This window comes from Idiotropiscis lumnitzeri, chromosome 3 (assembly GCF_059441095.1).
Source record: "Idiotropiscis lumnitzeri isolate Australia: NSW breed Sydney's pygmy pipehorse chromosome 3, RoL_Ilum_1.0, whole genome shotgun sequence".
NCBI lineage: Eukaryota > Metazoa > Chordata > Actinopteri > Syngnathiformes > Syngnathidae > Idiotropiscis > Idiotropiscis lumnitzeri.
The window spans coordinates 23,196,415-23,213,776 of NC_142393.1; the positions used below are offsets into that span (position 1 = coordinate 23,196,415).

Consider the following 17,362-nt stretch of genomic DNA (forward strand, 5'->3'; position numbering starts at 1 on the left):
AACAACAATCATTTCTCCGTCTTCATCCCAGCATATCTGACTTTGAGTGTAGAACATTTTCAGTCAATGAATGGTACGATAGCAATCGCTCAACATTGCCACATACAATATGGCGGCCAAGTCGATGCACGATTTAGCCATCAAGGCGGCATTACATTTCTACGAATAGAGCCTCCGTTTTTAAGAGGGATTGGCATGATCTTGACCAACAGTGACCAAACTAGGTCCCGGTCCCAGTAAGACTCAAATGGTTGGAGATTGATTTTTTTTCCTTGCACCGACATAAGGTAAAGTACTTTTCGGTGTTGCCATCAAGCAAGGTGTGTAAAAACCGTTACGCGTCGTACAGCGGAAAATCAACAATACAGCTAGAACTAACTAGAATATTACTGTTGAATATTTATATGTATGTATGATTATCAGGGGTTAACACGGGCAGTACTTCCCGCCAGCTCTTCAAATTCGGTCTGGATGGGTAGGCTGATTGATTTTCTTCAAGATAAATAATCAAACTAAAATGCAGATTTATGAACAGAAACCTAGGATTTTCTCCAATAAAACCTGTGCACTTACAAATAAATATATTCTCTTACAAACAAGTGCGCAAACGAGACATTTTTCATGAATATTTTTTTTCATGGCATAAAACTGAAGTAATTATACTTGTTACCGTTTAAAGTAGACAGTGTGAAGCTTAATTAAGGTTTGACATATACTGTACCTTAAAAAAATACTCACCAAACTCAACGATTAATATTTAAACTGTTGGCAAGTAAAGTGACTGCAAATGTATGTGACCATGCGGGAGTGGCGCAGGAATACATTGGCAACATTTGAAGTTATGAACTCGGTGCTAGAAATTAATGGTCGCCGCAGAAAATATTGACACTCGGCCAAATTTGGACTGTTTCATGAAGGGCTGAATGACAAAGGTGCAAGCCATTTGATTAATTATTGTCAGTTGCAACAATGATTCATGGCGAACATGTTGTCTTATGACAGCCTAAACCCTTCCAATTTCTGGTGTTAAGGTTTTTTGTTTTATCCCAAAAAAAAAACACCTTAACAAAACATACCAGTAAAAAAATTAAAATAGAGTAGGGCTGAGCAATTAATCGAAATCCAACTACGATTATTGCATTCAATGATTACAAAATTGGCATAATCGGAAAAAATGACTATAATATAGAGTATTTATTATTATATAGAAAATGCTAAACTAGTAGTTATTTTAAGAAAGTAGACTTGAGTTGAAAATTTGGCCGTTCTGTTGAAATTGTTTATTTAAAAGTTACAACACTTCTATGGCAATTTATGTGTATAGCAAGTAAACTCTAATGGATTGTTTGTGTATCCAAGGAAACCATACTCAATTTTATACATTTGCACCTGTTTTCTTTGTGTAAAATAAATTGTTTTGTCTTAATATTGTTTCCATTTAAACATTTTTTTATTTTGGACCCCCGAAAAATAAGTTTGAATAATCGTGATTTCAATTATTACTAAAACAATTGTGATTATTCTTTCATAATCAAGCAGCTCTATTAGAGCACAATAATTAAAAAAAATATCCTCAATAATGACGAGTAATTTTTTTTTACTGTGTAATGTTTCGCGAGTGCAGAAGTCGACTTTCCTGAATAATGGCTCGAGTCTTCGTCTATGGCACTCTGAAGAGGGGGCAGCCGAACCACTTCCGCATGTTGGACAAGAGCGTTGGAACTGCTCAGTTGCTCGCTTACGTCATCACGACTGAGAGGTTCCCCCTAGTGATTGCTAGCGAGTACAACATTCCTTTCCTTCTCAACCTCCCAGGTCAGGGTCACAATGTTCACGGCGAGCTCTATAGAGTGGATGAGCACTTGCTAGATTTCCTGGATGGCTTTGAACAAACGCCCACCATGTATCAGCGAAATTTAGTGACAGTTATGGTGAAGGAGTGGCTGGGGCAGGCCGACGACGAGGAGAGGTCCATGGTGGGGGGTCTCACTGAGGCCTTTGTGTACAACACAACAACGTACCAGACAGACTGGCCCTCGCTGCCTCACCACGAGAACTACGACTCCCAAGGCAATCACGGGCTTGTGTACGTACCACACTAAAGCTTGCCATGGATGCCGTTTTCCCCATTGTTCTGCGAGTTTGAGAACGACCACAGTGTTTCTCCAACATTTATTGATTGAGCAAAGGTGCTTATTGTGCAATGTTAACTTTATGCTCCAATTGTACTCTGCTCTGTACTGTGTTCTTCTGGACACAAAATATATTTTCTTTTGAATACAAACACACTCTTGTCATCTTTATTTAGAGTAGAAAATTGTCTGGGTTGTAGAAGAAAAACAAAACCTTCAGAATTTTGTCCGTATAAATGAGACAGAAAAATGTGACAAAGTAATGAATTGAAGAATGAAGCAAAGCAGTTTCACAGTGTAGGAAAGTATTGTGCGAAAAGTTGCTGCAAAATGAGGGAGAAATGTGTGATTTTTAAAAGTGGCACTGCAGTTATGTATAATAGATTGTCATGAACAACAAACCCATTTAGCGATTTTGAAATGATTTCAGACCGGCACAAGACTTCTTATAATGGTTCAGTCTTGTTTGTGATGGAAGTGTGCAGTTGTGGGGGAAAAAAGTGCCAAGAGGCATAAACAGGTCATTATGAATACAAACAAGCTGAGCTGAAAGTGAAACGTGACAGAGAAGAAGCTCCCAAGTATGTCTGTAGAAAGTGAAGGTGAAAAGATGATTTGTAGATATTAATTAGTGCAAAGTGGCACGATTTGGTGTATATTAAGTTTCTTGGGCTTGAAAGCAGCTGCAAATCCAGATCTTCTCCTTTTGGTTTATCAATAAAGGTCTTTTCTGGTGCTTGGCAGGGAGCGGCTGGCGGAACACGTGGCACTTCGGATCACCTCCATCCACCTGGTGAAATACATGAACATAATTACTTCCCTGGAACAAAACACGAGATGAGGTTGATTTTGGCATTTGGGTAACATTTCAGTATCACACTAAAATGCACCATAACCTTAACGGGTGAAATTAATTGAATAATTTCTTAACTTTTGAATGCAAAATCCAACCGTCAGTGTTTCGTGCTTGAAACTAACTATCGACTGTTTACCGTTCAAATGTGTACTCGCTCTCCGATCTGAAAAAGTAGACGTGGGACTTGAAGTGAAGTTTGAAGACGTAGTCCTTGTGGATGTTCTCCGACTCGGACGGGATGGTAACGGAGTAGCCTAACAAAGGAAGGCTGGCCAGAGGGTAGTCATCCTGTCGAGAAACCGCAGTTGTTTCAAGTTATTATATTATTACGTTTTCAAGACAAATGAGCCATTACTTGCACTTTGAACTTTGTATCCTTACGTACGTTAGTTAGCTGTATTAATACATTGGCAATCGCATTGTTTTCTTTTAAACAGTCTCTGTCTATTACTTTATTGTCCTCTCATTTAAGGGCATAACTGATATAAAGTTTAGTTACTGTTTGACCAGCTACAATATGGGTGAGGTCAACTGCGAGGATCTCAAACCTGGTGTGACTTGTAGAAAAAGAGGCTGAAGTTGGTGAAGACCACCCAGAGTTTCTGCCAACCATTACTGTTCTTGAACTTTCTCAGCAGGTTCCCAGAGAGTTGGTTCTGGAAGATGTAGATCAATGTGGATATTAACAAGGACCAGAAAGCGGAAAGAAATATGCACTTTTTGTACTCTTGCATGACAAATCATTTTAGTTGTTGAATGACATGAATCAAATACTTAATACGTAAGAGCCAAAATCATTCAAAACATTTTCATTTGCACAAATGCTGTTAAGTATCCTTTGTAAGATGACTTGTGGAATATGTTGGGATCATTTACAAGCAAAGCCTTCTGGTCAGCAAGTGAGAAATTTTGATACAACTTACTAACTAGATTGTGAAAGTGCTGATAACGTGTCCACCATTTGATCATCATTCCGGTACAAAAGTAGATGAATGGGAACAATTAATGACCTTATTTTATTGGCTGTGCAGTTGATGGTTTATGGTACATACAGTGGTGTGTGTACCACTTGTGGTATTGAATGGTATGCTGCAAACAGTGAAAACAACATGAAGTTGCATAATTTCCCCCCCCAATTTTAGGGACGTAATAACATCAAATATGCTGTTTAATAATAATCCTTTTCCCTTATTTTTAATTAACAATTAGGCATACTTAGCTATTAAATTTGAATGTTGGCCATTAAAGACCTGGTGTGAAGTAAGTTCAGAAAATGCCAAATTAAATCTTTTCACATAGTACAAAATGTTTTTTATTTGGTATATTTGACAAAATAATTCCCCAAGTGAGATTCTGCCGAGCGACAAACTCGAAAGTGTGACGTCATACCAAGACAACATGTCTGCCATGGTTGTTTGTATATATAGCGCAACATAGAAAGTGTTTTAAGACAGTCAGAAATAGACTCAGAAAGCGAAATTTCAAACGTATCTGTGAGGATTCGGGTATTTGAAGAGTAGGAGGAAGAGGAATTTGTTGGAATTCCGTATGTTCGTTGGACCATACATGATATAGATGCACAGGAGCCTGAAAATGTTGTGTGTCTGTCCAATCAGCCTCCGATTCGCACGAGCAGGACATTTTGACATAACACCGGACATGGAGTGGAGACTAGGCTCATCAGGACTGAAAGGATGGTACGATATATCGGCTGGGATTATTAGCTTTGCGTTATTGTTTTAAATTCGCACACGCTTAGGTGGGTTGGTTTCATATGTTGTCATTGGAAAAGTATTTAAGGTATAAACACACTTGCTGTTCAACTCTCTACTTAACACCCGGCCGCTCGTTCTTCTCGGCTCCTTGTTCACACACACAGTCCTCACTCACTCATCTTCCATCATGCATTTTTTAAATGCGCAGATGGCAATATTTGGAGTAATATTTGTACACCAGACGGTGGCAAAAATGATGTTTTCAGAGTACTCCCAGTCCCAGAAGGTAATGATAGGCAGATGAAGCCTTCCCACATTCAGCTCAGGTGCGCAGTTTTGACCCAGCATGTCATGAGTGTGGGATTTCTCTTTTGCCTGCAATGTGTGGTCTGGTTCTTTGTGTGATCGCTACCATATAAAGGTGACGGTATATCAAAATCATATGAGAAGAATAAAGGGTACCTTATAATTTGAGGTTTTAATGACATGCACGCATAGGTAAAATACTCTTGCATCTTTTTAAATTTGAGTCATAACAAAATAACTTATTTCAAGTTATTTTATGGATCCCCAATTGTCAGGTTCCACCCAGTTTAGAAACCACCGGTGCACCTGTCATACATGCGGCATGCAATATCATGTAGGAATAGTGTAGTAAGAAATAAACAGTAAAAAGTAGTGTAACTACCTCCACAGCAATACTGAAGTCCACCATGGACACGCTGGTGTTGCGATGCCAGCACACATGCACTGTGGTGTTACCACGCTGAGTTTGGCGCTCCAAAGATGAGCGCGACCCACAGAGCTCCTCCTCGGATTCGTGCTCGGCCCTACCTTCCTCCAGAAGCTCTGGGGAAAAAAAAACCCCAAAATAACTACAATGAATATACATTAATAAACAGTGGTGCCTTGAAGGTTTTTCCACAATCGAGTAGTTAAGTTACGGTTGCTGTGAAACTCTTCTGTCTATGTGACTGTATTATACTGCCCCCTAGTGGCCAAGTCATGCCTATCAGAAGGAGCAAGGTTATAGTGCTATTTTACTTACTGAAAAAAAAACATAAATTTTTTTGTTAGGTATTTTGTGAAATGCTATAAAGCAGGGGTCTCAAATTTGCGGCCTGAGGACCATTTGCAGCCCGCAGGAAGATATTTTGTGACCCATGACTTGACATCAGAGTTTAATGTTAGTGCGGCCCCCCACTTTCTTTGCTGTGTCATGTAGCAATCACATCTTTCGTCTATCCTAACATATTAGGACTTTTGTTCCCCTCAAAAATATGCGACGTTTTTAATCCATTTAGGGTTAAACATGGTTGTTATATTTAATTGGTTTTAGGATTATCAGGAGGTCCTTCAGCGACCACACAGAAGCACTGTACCTGTACTTTTACTGTGATGTGATCAGAGAACTGACTGGCTGCATGTTGTTTATTTCAGTGCCAGCAGCTAGTGGCAGAAAGTCTGCAGCTTACTTGAGAGCGAACTCTAGTACAAACCAAGTCTGAGAATACACATGGAAAGGTGTCCTTACTATTATCGGAGGGGCTGGTGGAAAGTAGATCCATGTGAGGGTCGTTGCTCTGCTCGGCTAGGTCTATGGCCATCCTGATATCCTCCACCCACCGCTCCATCTCGGCTGCACAGCTGGGAAGGAGGACGTTGCCAGGACATTTTAAATTTACTCTTGCAATTAGGTCAATCATTATTTTAATCCCTGAACTTCAAAATATGAGGTATGTCAGGAAAGTCTTGAAGACTTGGTAACTGGTTTGGAGACTTCCAAAGAAAGGAAATTAAAAAAAAAGATTGTAGAAAAGTGTGTTGGAGAGTACCTGGCTGCCACCACAACTGACTGCCGTTGTCCAAACAGAGTAAAAGAATGAGGGACGCCCCACTCCTCTTCACTCTCTGTAATCTGCACAAATGCAGAAAAGGTATATTCTAGCACCGTGTTGAATAATTTGAATACAACAGACATGTTCTCTGGATTTGAGAGAGCAGAGTGGTGCCAAATATCAAAAGACAAGCTTCTGTCTTCAAATAAAGGGAAACTGCAACAATATTATTTTTAGAGGTAGAGAGGAATACCGTCATGCCAAAGAGGGGGAGCTGGCCATGAACTTTGAATTGGTTGGATGGAGTCATCCCCCGACTAGTGTACACCAAGGAATCGCTGAACTGTCGAGAAAAAAGTGGAAGTATTTATTTTTCAACCACACACATTCAAGCTATCGTTAAAGCTTGTTTGCAGTAATACCAGGAAGAACATTCTCTGCTGCAGGCCTTTCCCCGAGAGCTTACTGAGGCATCCAAGTCTGATGAACTCCTGTCAACCGACAAAAACACACTGCTACAGAGGAAAAGAGAAAGAAATTGAACGCCGATCAAGCAAGTGTCTTACTCTGCCAGGGATGGCCAGATTGTCAATGCCCGTCAGATCTTTCTTCAGCTCAAGAAGCTTTTGAAAGTTTTCCATCTTCATCATGGTGCCTTGCAGCTGCAGGACCATCTCTGTGATGTCTGCTAAGGCCGCTGCAGCAGCCAGACAACAACCAGGGAGAGCATTTGGATGAAAGCCATGGTGAAACTAAAAAATTACATTTCTCAAGCTATTGCATGTAACACTGAAGAAGAGACAATGAACTGGAAGGATGTATTTCCTGAATCATTGAGATGTAGGCTGGTGGAAGGAAAATCATAGAAGGGGGAAGTTCAGTAAAAAGTGCACATTTTGGAAATGTTATAAAAGTTCCTTCTATATGTGGTATTGGTAAATAACCAGAATAATCTGAAGTTGTAGTGCAAGACTCGAAATAAGGATTTTTGCATTAAGGTTTGCGAGTACACCTCACTGAATAGCAAAACTAAGAATCAGAGACATAAATTAGAAATAAGAAATTATGATGTCGTTAGATGAGAAACATGGAAGGAGGTCAACATGTAAAATGTCTGCATTATTTTGGGAAGGTTGTCATGGAAAACATGCAATACATTTTTCAAATTAGAGGTTTTAGGGAATAGGAGGTAAATATGTAATTTATTTATTTTTCTTAAATCATCTACTGTGAACCTATAAAAACATTACAGTCGCGGCATCAATGTCCTGAAGCAGTCGGATAGTTTGACGTTGGAAGGGTTTGAGAAAAGCGGAAGCGTTAAACTGTAAAATATCTCAATTTGGGATTTCTTTTGTTAAAAATAAAAAGCAAAGGGATTTTAAGCACATGAAAAATGATTCCCCAGAAGGTGCTAAACAGTTTTAAGTTGTAAAGTAAAAAAAACCCTCTGATTCACTTGAATGAATTTATTTTTTGCTGATAAAATATTGAATTGTGTTAAAACGGGGAATTTGGGGAACAAAGTTTCCTGAATATCCTTAATTTGGACTTTTGCACTGGTTGAGAAACGTCAAAGGCACAGAAATTTTCGAATCTATTTATTTCTTTAGCAAACACGTAATTAAGAAGACAGACTTCATTACCTCTGCAGTCCCTGAAGTCTTCATGGGTGGGCGCGTAGTGCTTGCAGAGCCTCTCCAGGATGAGTTTGTAGTGCAGCAAGCGGTGGAGCGGCCGGAGGAGGAAGATGTTAAAGGGGAGGTAGCACACTCTCTGCTGCTCCAGTTCTCCACAGAGAGCCTCCGCCTTGCGACTGGACCTGAGACACACAGATGGAGGAGGGGCTTTTAACCCGACATTCCTTTTGCATGTACAAACAGTACGTTTTGGACAATTTTGACAGAGGACAAGAATATCCTAATAATTTACTGTATCAAATAATGAGCTACGCATCCCCCCCCCCAAATAATAATATTTTATATATATATATATATATATATATAAAATAAATATATATATATAAATAAATAAATAAATAAAATATATAATAATAAATCTCTCCAGCTAAGATGGACAATTTTTCACAAAGAAGCTCAGTTTATATATATTTTATCAGCAAATTAAAATTAGTTGTCATTTTCTTTTTTATCAATTCATTTTGGAGAAATTAGAGAGAAATTATGTGACGAATTTTAAAAACCCCTACGTTTAATGACCAATAAGGCCATGCCACCCAACGCTCTTCCCATGTTTCTGTGAGAGTCACGAAAGGGACCGATTATAAACCCTCCATTGGAAATGATTGGATTTGCATTGCTTCGAACGTCCAAAAATGGTGATCAACTGGCACCAAAATTCATATCCATACCTATGACCACTTCAACATATCAAAAGGATTAACCTCTCTGTGGCTGATTTATACGAGAATGAGGGACAATTTGTCGTAAATCTAATCACAAAAAAAAGCCCAAACTTACTTGTGTCAAAAGCTGAACAGTTTATAAATTGGAATGGTTTGAATTGTTTGAGAAATGTGGAAAGAAGCTGTAAATTTGTAAAAGCTGCTGTTATTTCAGAATTTTGCAGTGAAATAGTGAGAATTTAACACATTTTTAAAAGCATCATAGAGAAAAACTATTTGAACTTGGATTGGTTTGAATCAGTGCAAACACGTGGAAGGAAGGGGAAACCTAACGTAATTGGGGAATTTTGTCAAAATGTTAAAACTTGTTAAATTTGATGCAAACAGTATGTATGGGTTAAAATAAGAACATTCTTTCAGAGGAGGTGATGGACATGGAGCCAGAGGCACACATACCGACAGGTTCGTTCCAGCTCCACCAGGCACTCGGAATGTTTCTGCAGATGAGTCGTCAGTTGCTGCAGATGCAACAGGGGAGTGGAGAATACCGGTAAAAGATTATTTCATACACAAGCCAGGGGGATAGTGCCGTGCTTGCATTAAGATAAAGGCCATGTACCCTCAGACTCTGAATGTTCTTCAATAGAACATCACCGATTCGTTGATAGTCTCCCTTGATGTGCGCATTGGATCGACCCTCCCTGAAAGTAGAAAAAGAAGGCATTTTATTCTAGAGAAATAGAAGAGGCACAGGAGGTCAGTAATAGTAGTATCCCACACAGTGCAGAGAGAATATATGACTGAGTGTTGTTGGATGCTCGGTTTACATGTGCTGCTGCGCCGTGTGTGTTAAAGTAACAGTAGCACTACGCTAGCAGACCATAGTTTGATGACATTACAAAGTTTGGTTGAACATTTTGCTGTTTAGATATGCAATATTTAATTCTCCTGTTCTCCAGTAAAATTTTACAGAAAAATTTAAGTGAGAGTGACAAATAAACAACGAACTCATTCACTACCAGCCAAGTAAAAAAAAAAAAGGATCTTTGACGTCTTTAGCCGTCAATGGTAGTAAACGAGTGAAAGGGGAAGTGTACTTTACAAGAATATGTTCTATGCAGACCCATTAGTTGAAACATAGTATTCTGCTTAATATTGCATTTTTGGAATTTGAGTCGCGCAGTAAAATCCACCAGTTTTTCTATATCTCCTGGGTGGCCATTTTGTCAATTGTCGCCTAAAAATGACATCACAGTTGCGCAGGGCTCTGGTAACGACCAATCATTGTTCAGATACATAAAACAGGTGAGATGTGATGGGTCATTACCTGAGCCTTGAGAAACTGTGATGTCAATATCAGTCGACAGAAGTGACAAAATGGCTACACCCTGCAATGGCTAAAAACAGGTAGTTTTTGCTGCTTAACTAATTTTACACAAACGCAATATTAATTTGAGTGCCACATTGAGACAAGTGAAGGCCCATCAACCATTTATTGCAAATAATTTTTTTGGGGGTTGACGTCCCCTTTAAGCAAGTACGCTTTGCTTCCTTTTTGTAGAACTGTGAGTGGGAACAGGCGTTTAGGTATACTATAATGCCTTTTAAGAAGCTTAAATCAGTTTTGATAAGCCGTATGTTTAAAGTGTGTGGGAGGGGTAAAATTATTTAAAAAAAAATAGGTGATGTGATCTCCATATATCAGAGATTTTCACCTATTGCAGGTCTGGATCATAATCCCTCACAATCAACGGGTTTATCGTATTTCCATTTTGTGGAAGATTGTAGTACAAAAAAAATATGATCGCAAAATGGATTGTGTTCTACTGTACTTTCAACACCTTGCCTGGTATCTGACGTTGATACTGACCATTGTGCCAGTCTCTGTTCCACCTCCTTGAGGAAGCCTTGGTGGAATTTATGGATTGGATCATAGTTGGTTGCTATTAGGTTCCTAACAGCGACTGGAAATGCTTCGTCATCTTTCTCTGCAATACGTTGGAAGGACTGGGATGGAGACAAACAAAAGAGGAAAAAAGAGGGTGAAGGAATCTACATTGAGGCACAGTTCAGACAGTCAAAGGATGGCGGGATGGTGGGAGTCATTTTGAAAGTTCAGTAGTGCCTCCCAAAGAAAATATTTCAGGGTTTTAAAAAGTGCTCAGCACACGCCCTTCTCCCACATCAAAGTGGCTGGAAACCACCCTTGGGAAGCAACAGCTGACTGAGCAAAACGATCAGATTAGGATTCATTTTCTTCCAAAACCAAGGTCAGCAGTACTGTACTGTAATTTCCGCTAAGTCGGTCTCTGGAACCATTGGTGGTCTTTATTCACTGTACCAACATGCTCAAATATGGTGCATGTGCAATCCAATGAAAAACTAAATAAAACAAATTCAGCACTCCTACGCAACACATCAACAGCGTCCAAACATTTATAGGCCGGTTAACACTTTCAGAAAGTTGGAAAGGATTTGCTGAGAAGAAAGCTTTTAATCTTTTGCCTTCTCACCTCAGTGATGACCTGCAGTTCTTTGAGGTAGGTCCGCTCTGTGGTCAAAAGTTCCTTTGCGATGAAATAGGCCTTGTCTGTAGGAAACTTCTGGACACAAACAAAAAGGTAGCATGGAATCACATTTACATGTGATTTAAAACAATAGCGATCAAACATTCCACGAGTTCCCATTCTGTTTTTGATCTATGCCAACCTTCCTCCTGGCCTCATCCTCCTCATTGTTCCGAACGTATCCGGCGTCACCGAGCAGAGGGCTGGCAAGAGGCGACAGCTGAGTTGGGTGCACCAAGCCGACGGGAACCTCTCCATTCAAAATGCCGTTCGCGTTCACCCCGGGGTGGTGACTTTTCAGTGGGGAGGCCTCAGAGGCAGGACTTCCTGGCGGGAGGCAGCGGAGGGGGAAATGGAGAGGAAGATTAGCGAGGTCAAATAAGGGTAGAAGAGTGAGGTGACAAAGTAGATGGTCGTGGGAAATGGAGGACACACACACACACATGGAGTCTGGGTGAATGTGATGCAACACAAAGTATAACTACTGTGTAGAAACTCACTGCCAACTTGTGTACATCCATCATCACAGCTACTACAATTATATCAACAGCAACACTTAAGCAACCTGTCCATGAATCTCAAGATGAGAGAAGATCCTCACAAGTCAGTAAATGTGTTAGTACTGAGAACAGGGTTAGTCGCAAACTGAGGCTTCTACAAGACAACACATCTCAAGTCGTGCATGCGTGATTGCCGAGGCGGGATTGCGATCTGACGTCACTCTAAGCTACAAAAAGGCTAACTACAAAACTATGATGTCATACTTGCCCAGGTGCAAAGTTCCAAGAGTCCACATGCTGGTGGAAAACCACTGAGTCCGTAAGTACTTACCAGTGTGCCCAAAAACATACACAAACACAAGCAGCAGGTCAAAACAGTGCAGGAGCACATGCACACAATGAGCAACCAACACAAAGCATAAGTTGTGCTTGTGGGGGGTGGGGGGGGCATCTTTTCAGGTGGTGTGTCCAGGTGTTTTAAAGGGTAGGGTAGGGGCTGTTGGACCCCAGGGAGAGAGAACTCTTATTTGTCTGAATCATGCACATTTCTTTATTATTTTTTTTAATTGGTGCAGGTGGAGAAAAATAGGTTACAGTGTTTAAGACAAGGATGAAGGAAGACAATCAGATTAGAATTTTCATCAGTTGGGGGGAAAAAAAAGGTGACAATATGAGCAGAATAGTTACAAGGGTGAAGAAACCCAGAGTGCCGTTAGCACACATTTAGTGCGTGTAGCTAAATTTTAAGGAATACATCTTTGACAATTCTATTGGGAATATTCCGACCTTTACAAATCTAGCAATTACTCCAAGCTCTAAGTATAGAGTTCATCATAAAACAAATAAATATAAAAGACAAGCTAAGTCATGTTATGTAATTCCATTACCAAAAAAACCCAACTATACGAACATTTATAGAAGCAAATTTGACTCTGATTAGCTCGAGAAAGTACAAAATCACAACCTATCACGTCACAATCTAGCTGATGTTGTATGTACAGCATGTTAAAATGACCACAATGTATGGGCTTTCTGATGAGAGGGAAGACAAAGAGACTCAACTCCCGCATGTGTATGATTGAACATGCTTCCTCGAACCCCAAAAAAATACAATCCCACATGAACAACTTTAAAAACGTGCAGTGAGCTTCAAATACATGTTTGCACTTTCAATATGCATTAAACGTAACTTTACTTGGACCCGTCTGTCACCCTTCCCACCCACTGGAGTTGAGGCGACTTTGTTTTGCCCCTCGTGTGCACAGTGAGGAAACATAGGGCAAATGGTTCCGGAATGTTTGGAACGAAACGGAGTCAAACGTGGTGATGCTGTGTATCGGCAACACTAAGCTTCCCAAACATTCTGGAACCATTTAAAAGCTTTTAACAGTGAGTGACAGCAAGAACAGAGTTGAATGACAGGAAAAGGCGCTTGTCTGGTTAACATGCATTCTGGGGAGGGGGAAGCGCCCCGAAAAACAAACCCAAAAAAAAAAACATGCTTAAAAACAGTAACATTACAAAGCATGAAGTGTTAACATTTGCACCAGAACAAGCCAAGGGGAAGAATTGTCACTCAGAAGTAGCAAGCAAATTCTGACAGGTGTCAGATTGTCACAGTTGGCTCTCATTCGGGAGCATCCGTAGGAAATGTAGAAATAAATTGCAGGTTGGTACAGAATTTATTAATGTGCCGACATCACAATGGAAACTTTCGGAAGGCCAGGCAATCTGACTCCAAAGAAAGGGCACCGACAGTTTGTGTGTGTGTGTGTGTGTGTGTGCATGTGTGGTTTCATGCCAGGAGCCAAACCAAGCAGACAGCATGAATGGTCACAAGTTAATGAGTTCATGTTAAATTGATGATTACTGTGAGTGCAAAGGTGTAACAGTGTAAAGACAGAAAAAGGCCCGCCGCCCGCCAATGCGACCGAGCCACACTTAGCAAAATACGGTACATCAATGTATAGAAAGGTTATTTGAACGGCTACTAGTCTATTCAAATACATCAGTTAAGATTCTCTAATTCTAAATACAAAATACTACAAAAGTCTCCACCACAAAAAGACTGTGCCAGCATGAAAGTGCTCCACAAGTATGGTAGCTCTAAGGCAGTGAGCACAGATCCTCCTGCAACATGTGTGCCAATCTAAAAACAGCCCTTCTTCAAAGGAGGATTATTCTCTTGAAAAAGTTCACCGTCAGGACAAGCAGAGACGCCCTAAAGACAAATGCCTTCACATCACTTCGGCTTTGAAATTCAACTATGAACCTAACGTATTGCACAAGATGACAAATAACAACATTACAGTTTGAACGAACAACCTAATCTCTACGCCTAAACACGCCAAGAGTAAACCAAACAGAAGAGCGACTCAAAGGTGACAAACACTTAGTTTTGGTGAAGGAAACAGAATTCCTTATGCGACAATAGTCCTTTAGATTTAGAACTCTTGCATTTTGCACAAAACAATAATGTAAAAATATAAATATACAATTGGGGTTATGGCACATGGTTAAACAACAAGCTTGCTGCCAGGATCGCTCTCTTAACATAATACACGAAAATGTTCACTGCCAATGGCTTTGAAACGTAGCGTTCTTAAAGCCTAATATGCCTTCAATCAAAGTCACGATTTGTATGATCATTATTTCTAAATAAGTCAGTAGATTTCATGGTTATGTTAGTCGAATACAGTCACCTGAACCAATCCGTAGGGCTCACACACAGAGCGGATGGCAGGTCAGCACCCCATAGTCAAACGTGACTGTTTTTGGGTCGTAAACTTTCCTCAGCAAGAACACAGAAGATTACTTTTGGAAAGGTTTTCAAGCTTGAGAAGGACCCAAACAAACATACTACCTGGGCAACAAAGGAGTGGCTCAAGAAAGTGAATGGAGTGATATAATCAATTTTAAGACCTTAACCCAATAGGAAATCTGTGGAGGGAGATGAAGCTTCAAGTTTTCCAAGGCGCCAAAATCTCTCTCAACCTGGTGACCAACAATTAACATCTCATCGCTGGGCTAGCCAAAAAGGTTTCTCAACCAAGTAACTTAGGATTTGTGTGGGACTCAAATACTTATTTCTTATAGAATGTTGTTTGACGTCATTTTTGCTTACCGTCTATCACCGTAATCCAAAACAATTTAAGCTTGTTCATTTCTTTGCAAGAGACATCAAGAATTCAAGCAAATAATTGTTTTGGTTACTGTCTAATCAAACTGTGCTGACCCTAAAACAAACACGAAGTTGTGAAACTAAGCAACAGAGCTGCAAGTAGAGAATAGATTGCCCTTAGCAACTGAAAACGCGACCGCCTATGTCCCCCTCATTGAAATTGTAGCAACCTTGCTCCACCTCACCATCATTACCGTCCACCAGCTGGAGACTCCCAAAGGAGAATTTGCAGCGTGGAAGCGGTGACGCGCTCACGCCGTTGGAATTGACCGAAGTCAAGGAGCTGACAGCGGCAGGATTGCCAAACATTAGCGGGTGGCTGTAAGCGCTGCTGCCAGTGTCCGACTCTGTGTCACTCGTGTCGCTGCCGCTGCTAGTGGAGCCGTCGATCATTTGAACCGGCTGGTTAAGATTGTTACGGTTGTTTTGAGCTGCAGGTGTGCCACGTTGGCTGAACAAGCGCTGCACTGTATTGGAACGCGGCTGACCCGGTACCAGGCGGTTCCCGGTGTGATTACCGTTAGTTATGATCATTCTTCGCTCCAGTGGGGCCGAACAAGGCGTCTGAGCATGCAGCCTGGTGTGATGTGGGCTGGTTTGGTAGATGGGCGTGGACGTGAGCTGGCTGAGAATAAATGGATCCGTATCAGAGCGATTACGCATATTATTGTTGCACTGTTTAGCCAAATGCGTCGGTGTGCGGTTGGAGATGACGTTGACGGGGGAGTAACTGCCATAGCGGTTGGCCGGGGGCGGGACCGCGGGCGCCTCGATGGACGTACCCCCGGGACGCTTTGTGAAATAATGCCCAGCGTCATCCCAACGAGGGTTTCCTTTAGTTACCTCGCCATGACCGAGCGAGTTAGTGCGCTGGTGGAAGCTGCTCATTACCGGGCTTGAGCACTGGCTCTGAGTGCCCATTCCCAACGGGCGCCCCGGTGACACCATTCGCTTCTCGCGACCCCGAAAGATCTCGTCCAGCAGCGTACTATGGAGCGGCAGCCGACCATGATAAGAACCACTGTTATTATTTGACAAACTGTCATCATCATTGACATCGTAGCTACCATTGATCTTGCTGGACTGCGAATGGTCGCTGCCATTTCTGTTACCCAGCATGCCTTGCTGTTGACCCTTTACATCGCGCGGTTGCATCAACCCCGGATGATTAGTGTGGTAGAAGCCATTAACCAGCCTGAACAAGCTCTCATTTGGGCCTCCATTAGAAGCGGTACAACCTGTGTGCTTATCGGGCTCGTCGTTATTGCTGCCATTGGCTTGGCTACAGCCCGTGCTGCTCTTTGTCACATCACATTCACTGTCTACATCGCTGCAGTCTATGTAAGGGATGGATGAACTGCTGCCTTTGTTTGCCCTGCAGGATGGACCTGGATTGAGGAGACGCTTGTCGGATGGCAAGCCCGTGCCTTTGTGGTTCTGCCTGACATCGGAGCCAGGAGAGGCGGTGTTATCACGGAATCCGTTGGTGGCAGACGTGGCCCCTGGCCGTTCCGATGCATCGTTGGAATCCACTTGTCTGGCCGAGTCTGGTCGATCTTCCATCGGCACGGATGTGACACTCTGCAAGATAGTAGAGGAAATGCTTTCTATTCATGGCCTGCGATGTTTGATCTCAATCAATGAGCGTCTTACCTCCTTTGGCACTTGCGAGGAATGATGGGGTATGCTGCTACTGGACAGAATCTTACTGTGCTTCCTGATGAGGATTGAAATTTGAGATCAAATCACATGCAAACAAGTTTAAACAAGGACAACACTCTCACCTTTCAAACGGAACCTTCTTTAGCTCGGAATCTTTCACATAATCAATGATCTGCTTCTGGGTCCGACCGCTGCAACAACAAGGCATAAAAGGACGACTATGAATGACAAATTAAGGGTACAATACATGTCATGTCAATAATCTATCATATTCTCCGGACTACATGCCAATACTTTTCCAACACCACTTTTTGAAACATGCGGCTTTTAATGAGACGTGGTTGATTTCAATTTTTTTTTTTTTTACCGAAAAGCTTGAGGCCGTCAATAGATTTACCCATCGTCTCGTCACATCTAACAAATCACATTACCGACACGTCACAGTAGACCAGTGCCTCTCAATTATTTTCTGTTACGCCCCCCCCCTAGCAAGAAGAAAACAATTTGCGCCGCCACCACCACCATTCACTCCGCCACAACTACAAA

General features: G+C 41.4%; 2 protein-coding genes across 4 annotated transcripts in view; one reads left to right on the top strand and one right to left on the bottom strand.

Annotated features, from left to right (window-relative positions):
• Window positions 1-156: 156 nt before the first annotated feature.
• LOC148340476 (gamma-glutamylaminecyclotransferase-like) lies at window positions 157-2,284 on the top strand. The gene is made up of 2 exons (XM_088291913.1): window positions 157-287; window positions 1,625-2,284. The coding sequence occupies exon 2, from the start codon at window positions 1,644-1,646 to the stop codon at window positions 2,100-2,102; it is 459 nt and encodes a 152-aa protein (XP_088148039.1). The 5' UTR covers window positions 157-287; window positions 1,625-1,643; the 3' UTR covers window positions 2,103-2,284.
• Window positions 2,285-2,286: 2 nt separating this feature from the next.
• The window catches only part of LOC148340477 (FERM, ARHGEF and pleckstrin domain-containing protein 1-like), a 42,084-nt gene continuing 27,008 nt past the window's right edge, over window positions 2,287-17,362 (bottom strand). The window contains exons 11-28 of one of the 3 annotated variants that reach the window (XM_088291906.1): window positions 16,939-17,007; window positions 16,808-16,871; window positions 16,582-16,735; window positions 11,616-11,800; window positions 11,420-11,509; window positions 10,777-10,913; window positions 9,526-9,607; window positions 9,363-9,424; window positions 8,188-8,363; window positions 7,108-7,238; window positions 6,964-7,032; window positions 6,795-6,884; window positions 6,539-6,621; window positions 6,238-6,350; window positions 5,392-5,552; window positions 3,537-3,644; window positions 3,125-3,276; window positions 2,287-2,922 (exon numbers count right to left, since the gene is read on the bottom strand). In XM_088291906.1, the coding sequence (XP_088148032.1) occupies window positions 2,847-2,922; window positions 3,125-3,276; window positions 3,537-3,644; window positions 5,392-5,552; window positions 6,238-6,350; window positions 6,539-6,621; window positions 6,795-6,884; window positions 6,964-7,032; window positions 7,108-7,238; window positions 8,188-8,363; window positions 9,363-9,424; window positions 9,526-9,607; window positions 10,777-10,913; window positions 11,420-11,509; window positions 11,616-11,800; window positions 16,582-16,735; window positions 16,808-16,871; window positions 16,939-17,007 (2,002 nt within the window). In that variant the 3' untranslated portion in view covers window positions 2,287-2,846. Of the gene's footprint in view, window positions 2,923-3,124; window positions 3,277-3,536; window positions 3,645-5,391; window positions 5,553-6,237; window positions 6,351-6,538; window positions 6,622-6,794; window positions 6,885-6,963; window positions 7,033-7,107; window positions 7,239-8,187; window positions 8,364-9,362; window positions 9,425-9,525; window positions 9,608-10,776; window positions 10,914-11,419; window positions 11,510-11,615; window positions 11,801-15,324; window positions 16,736-16,807; window positions 16,872-16,938; window positions 17,008-17,362 lie in introns of all 3 variants that reach the window. The other 2 variants (XM_088291905.1, XM_088291907.1) reach the window with 2 other exon arrangements.

Excerpts from the sequence above, each read along its gene's own strand:
- LOC148340476 (XM_088291913.1), top strand. The coding sequence starts at position 1,644 with ATGGCTCGAGTCTTCGTCTATGGCACTCTGAAGAGGGGGCAGCCGAAC.